Source organism: Spea bombifrons, chromosome 4 (genome assembly GCF_027358695.1).
Source record: "Spea bombifrons isolate aSpeBom1 chromosome 4, aSpeBom1.2.pri, whole genome shotgun sequence".
Lineage (NCBI taxonomy): Eukaryota > Metazoa > Chordata > Amphibia > Anura > Pelobatidae > Spea > Spea bombifrons.
The window spans coordinates 54,389,650-54,395,891 of NC_071090.1; the positions used below are offsets into that span (position 1 = coordinate 54,389,650).

Below are 6,242 nucleotides of genomic sequence, written 5' to 3' on the forward strand. Positions count from 1 at the left end.
ACCGCACTCCAATAGTACCTGAAACAAGGATTCTTACGGAGGCGAGAAATACATCGGCATTGTAGAAGAAAGGGAGGCTTAAGAAAGACGCACAGTAAGAATGTTCTCATCAGACTCTCCCACTGATAATATGGTGATCGCCGTAGTCATGACTAAAAGCAGGTCACAACACAAATACCTACCTGAGTGATCAATCTGCATTCTTATCTTCTTGCATGATTTTGAACGAGGATTAAATTATAAACGTCGGCGAATTAGGTGGATAAGCGACCCTGTGCATTCAGCCAGCACGCATGTAATTTATTTATAAGGTAGCCACATATTCTTAAGTGTGTCGCTGCTGGAGAGTATCAAGTGAATAACAAATGCAGGCAGCAATTCCTTCTCATGTTATCCAGCAATCAAAAATGGATACGAGTGAAACAGGTTTGCGTCTAAAAAAAAAAGTTACTTATATGCAAAACTGCATTTAAGGAAAGCACTTGTTGGTAAATGCAATTAGTCAGGACCACGTACACAGAAAGATGTCTGGGGGGTGATCTTGGCGAGTATATACCAAGAAGATGGTGGTGGTGGCAGTGGTGATGGTGGTGGTGGTGGCTTCCCCCCCTTCCACTTTGTAGTGTAGGAATGACACACGCTACAGTTATAATTTAAACCTCTACAGGGGGAAGAACATCATGAAGATGGCAACACCGACATGACAGTAGAATTTAGTCATTGGGACAAGTAGGTAGCGCTGTATCAGAGAAAAAACCCTATTAGTGTTTGAGTGGTTTAAAGAGCTCACCAGGCAGATGTTAAACCAGAGGCATGATGTAATTAAACCAGAGGTATGATGTAATAAAACCAGGGGTGTGATGTAATTAAACCAGGGGTGTGATGTTATTAAACCAGGGGTGTGATGAAATTGTTAGCATTCATACAATGCCAAAGAATTATGTAGGATATTGGATAGTTCAATTTATGAATAAAATGTATTCCTTCAAACAATCGGAAAACATTTTCAGTAAAGTACAGAGAGTGGCTTTTCTGTAAATCTGTACAAAAAGGGAAATGTATGAGACCCAATAAAGGTGAGTCTTACAATTTAATATCAATTAAAGAAATTGATATTGGGGTTAGAACATGAGACAATTTCAAATGAAGAAGGTTTTCACCTGTAAAGATTGAAAATAAATTCCTGGCATCAAGCTCAGACAATAAAGTGTCAAAAATCTACAAATCTCTATAAAGTGTCTTAATTTAAAGTTTTCTGTGCTAAATAAACCCATCTAAGTATGCTTACAGATTCAAATAAGCAAAATACGTGTATTTAAAGACACCTCATGTGTACATGGCCAGTGAAGAGTGAAAGATTACTGATAGAAAGCCAAGAAAGGTACATTTTCATAACTGGTAAAAACTTAACATGTGAAATTTGTTCAAAATGTTTTGTTTTAGGCATTTAAAGTGTTCAGTTCAAATGAGCTTTGTTAGATTTCCAGGATTTATGCAAATGTATGATTTAAGGGCCTCGCCAAACAAGAATGCATAAGAAAGCCTTTTAATATGCATTATTTAATGACTTTAGGTAGAAGCTGCAGCTCTAGATCCCCATCTGCTTCAGGGTCTGACAACTGAAGCAGCCAATCAGCGGCGGGAAAAAACTCCTGCTGAAATTAATGGATACCCTTTCGGCGATGCACACGGTGGGGTCTCCTTAGACTAGTGATAAGTATATCAAGTGCCAGGAAATAGGTTCGGCTTTCCTTTTAAATGTGTAATTATACTGGACTTTACAAAAAAGTCTCAGTGCATATTGGTCATAGTAAGGCTAACTTAAGGTTATCTAACATTTATATTGTCAATTACTTTGATCTTAATTGGATGCTTTGCTCATATTACAGTTGCAGTGGTTTCAACCTGGAATCGGCGCTGGCAGTCCTGTGTTAAATTTTCATGTGGCTTTGGTTGCGCCCGGTAGATTTTTTTCTCTTTTTTAAAAACATTCTTTAGAATTTTTTAGAACCATTAGGCCGATCTAATCTAGCACTACACATACACTCACTGGCCACATTTGCATTTTGGGAGCCAGACATCTTGCTGATAAGGGAATGAAATACTTATTTCACCGAGTAAAATGCAAATCAATTTACAACTTATTTGAAATGCATTATTCTGGATTTGTTGTTGTTATTCTGTCTCAAAAAAAACCTACCAAAATTATAGACTGATCATGTCTTTGTCAGCGGGCAAATGTACAAAATCAGCAGGGGATCAAATAATTTTTTCCTTCGCTGTAGGTATACCTGTTCAATGGCATGTTAATACAAATAGCTAATCAGCCAATCACATGGCAGCAACGCAATGCTTTTAGGCATGCAGACGTGGTCAAGACGACTTGCTTAAGTTCAAACCGAGCATCAGAATGGGGATTTAATTGACTTTGGACATACTGGCATTTTCATGCACAACCATCTCTAGGGTTTCTGGATAATGGCCAGAAAAAGAGAAAATATCCAGCAAGCGGCCATTGTGAGGATGAAAATGCCTCGTTGATGTCAGAGGTCAGAGGAGAATGGGCAGACAGGTTTGAGATGACATAAAGGCAGCAGTAACTCAAATAACCACTCATTACAACCTCTGCAAGGTATGCAGAATACCATCTCTTAATGCAGCAGCTAAGAACAGGAAACTGAGGCTACAATCCGCAGAGGCTCACCAAACTTAGACAATGGAAGACTGGAAGAACGTTGCCTGGTCTGATGAGTAGTAGTTCGCACAGGGCGCCGGAACACCTAAGGCCGGCTCTGACTGCGTGATGCCATCATGTCCATATGGACCAAAATCTCTGAGGAATATTTCCAGCACCTTGTAGAAAGTATGCCACAAAGAATGAAGGCAGTTCTGAAGGAGGAAAAGGGGGTCCAATCTGATAATAGCAACGTGTACCTAATAAAGTGGCCAGTGAGTCTATGTGTTCTTGTCTGAATTCTATGGGCAGTAATAGAGCCATAATCACAGGATTTGTGCTCAAAAATAGTATTTTTTTCCTTTTATAAGGTGATAGATTAAAAAAAAGGCTAAAATTGCAAATATTGCAAAACACAAAGTTAACAAAATACCCTCAGGTAGGTGTTTTTGGGCACAAAGGGAAATAATTTCACCCCCTACTATTTCCTGAATTCTGCACCAGTTACAACAGTTATAAACAATTTAAAATGTGTCATATAAAATGATCAATGAGTGCAAACATAAAGACATATAGCGTTTTAAAGACATTTGGTTTGGTAAAAATAACATATGGCCATTTCTCATGCCGTATTCTTCCTTACGAAGTTTATTTTGTGACAGATCCATGTTGGATGAGACGCCGCAGTTAGAAAGAAATCATTTGGTACAGCTTTTAATCGGATTATTCCAAACTGAGCTGCGTTTATCGTATAACGAAACACAAAGGTGCTGCGTATACAAGAATTGGTTTTGTAGCAGGTGTGTGTGGTGTTTTTTATTTTCCAATATGGCTCACTAAAGATAAACTGTGTGTTACAATGTGCAAAACGCAATCAGCTGCTACATTTACGGACTTGGAATAGGCAGCTGCCACTTCAGTTACTTAAAAGTCAGCCTGATGCCAATGGTTCAGATGGTTTAAAGCAATTTAGTTAGTTAGTTTGACATATTAAGTAAATAAACCTTACCTGATCTGTCATTTTATTATTTCCTCTGAAGGAAATTATATATATATATATTAACAACAACAAATGTTTACATGATTAAAGAACTCCGCATTAAAGACTGGAACCCTTGAAATGTGTTTACTTATGTACAATACATTCTACAGAATAGATGAACAATAATAATGTTTATGAAGCACAGATTCCTCAGCCTCTATATAAAACATGCTATATCATTTATTAAAAGTGTTCTCCTACAAATGAACACACACACACAAGATAATATAGCACTTCCAAAACTTTAACGGTAATGTCTGACAGCTCATCCTGGGGAAGAAAACTCAGCCCTTTCCAACGTGAGACAGAAAAGGTACAGAAGAAAGCCCGTCATAAAACATATACCTAAACTTAAAATAAAATACATTTACAACCACCTCTGTTTTGTACAAAAGCTGTGGTCTCTATGGCAACAAGTACACAAAAAATTACTTTTCTTTGGCGACATAATCAACTTGGACATGACCTGCGGACTAGGTTCTCTAACTGCATGGTAGAGGAGGAAAGAAAGACATTAAATGATGAAGGAACCACAAGGTAATCTTCTTACAACTGAATAAGCTTTACAGATCTGCCCTAATTCTGCGTGGATGGAAAGAGAGAGATCACCCGTAAGAGCTGTGCGGGTGTCGTAAAGCTGGCGCTTATTTATATCCAGAATCCAACACACTGCTCAGAAAGCTGTAAAATATTGAGGAATAATTTAGTGAATTAAAGCTAATAATGGCATGGATGTGTGGATGACGTGAAGAGTTATGCCATGGCGTCAGCCATACGATGCCACAAGCAAGGGCAAGCGGCAGAAGATGCCTGAGGGTGATGGCAGTGTGGATTTTTCAGTTAATAGTCCTTAGCCGACTAGATTGTAAGCTCCCAAGACCAGGGCCCTCTTCTCCTTTTGTACCCGTTTGTTATTGTTTGCGATTTTACATTTATCCTACCGACTCGGATTGTAACAGCGCTACGGAATCTGCTGGCGCTATATAAATAAACGTGATGATGTTAACTGTTTAAGGCAGGTCTTACTTTAATGATCCAATGAATGAATGAACAGAATGCTAAACCCACAGTGGGGGGGCATGGCTATCATAGCAAAGTATTGGGCTTCCTTGGACCCTTGCAGCTTACCAAATGCCAGGGAGGGCAAGATGCCCGCGCAACCTGCAGCCCTCCTTACCTGCTGTCTTTGTCGGGTTCGTTGATGTCATGTTTCCTGATCAGCTGTCTGATTTTATCCACATCTCCGGAGGAGGCAGCTCGGTGTAATTTGCCCAGCTCTTTCACTTCCACGTCGTAGCCGGAGAGCACACTGCCCGTTTCCGAGGGGCTCGGGGACATACCCCTTTTCTTTTTCTTGCCGAAACTGAATAACTTCTTCATCTTGTGAGGTAGAATTATAACATCACTATCAATAAGACGGAGACGGATTCACCATACAGGCATTCGCCCCCTACTCCCCGCCTCTCCAAACACAGCACTTCCACTTCATCATCACCAAGGTAAACAGCAATCGCCAGCAACCTAAAAATCTGGCTACCCGTTACTATGCCCTTTTTGACGCTCATAACGTCTTAAACCATATAGGCCAATCACGTACCGCGTCTCAGTATGACAACAGAGGGTAGCGTAGTTACAACCTGGTTCTAAACGCGAGAGATTTGAACCGAAACACTCTCCGTGTGAGTCGCCATTTTGGTGGAGTCCAGCCCATAAATTTGCCGTAAGGCTGGCCTCCAGTTAAACAGCCGGATTACCTGCAATATAAAAACACATGACTTACGTCAGGACGTTGGACAACCCTCCCCGTAACTTTTAAAATTATAAAGTACGCCGGTTAAAGCCAGCTCTACTACAAAATTTACTAGCTGTTTAAATATGCTTTTAAGTAGGCATGAATGCAGTGGGGTTTAACCTCTTGTATGATTGCTAACACTGTCAATTATTTCTAGGCAAATAAGAGACTGTTAACATTTAGCATGTTTTCTATATAAACTCCGGAAATAAAGAAATATGGACTATTGTATCATCAGCCAATCAACCATGGTCTACCATATAGTTACCATATTACAGATGTTTTTGTAATCATTGTTTTGGTAGCAAAACAGACAAATGAGAGATTAAAAATAAATCTGTCTCAGCTTAAAGTGATGAAAGTTATGCTTAACTGCGGTAAATGTCTGTCTCGGTATATAGCAATGGGAGTTATGCTGTACCGCATTCAATGTTTGTCTCAGTATACAGTGATGGAAGTAGTGCTGTACCGTCATCAATGGCAGGCTCTTTATTTAGTGATGGGAGTTATGCAGTACCACCCTCAATGTCAGGCTCAGTATATAGTGATTGGAGTTATGCTGTACCACCGTGAATGTCCAGCTCAGTATATTGTGAATATGAAAATAGCTTTGATGAATTGATCAATTTGATGAAATCCACTTACCTTTGCAGAATAGACTGAATGGTCACTTTGGACCTGTATTTTTTGGGGGGGTTGCTATTAGAGAAAGCAGTATTATCTGTTCATTAAAT

General features: G+C 39.5%; 1 protein-coding gene across 1 annotated transcript in view; it reads right to left on the minus strand.

Moving 5' to 3' along the window:
* Positions 1-5,275, minus strand: part of LOC128491362 (ankyrin repeat domain-containing protein 26-like) — a 37,297-nt gene extending 32,022 nt beyond the window's left edge. The window contains exon 1 of the mRNA XM_053463681.1: positions 4,894-5,275. Coding sequence (XP_053319656.1) covers positions 4,894-5,096 — 203 coding nt within the window. The 5' untranslated portion in view covers positions 5,097-5,275. The remainder of the gene's footprint in view (positions 1-4,893) is intronic.
* Between the last annotated feature and the right edge of the window lie 967 nt (positions 5,276-6,242).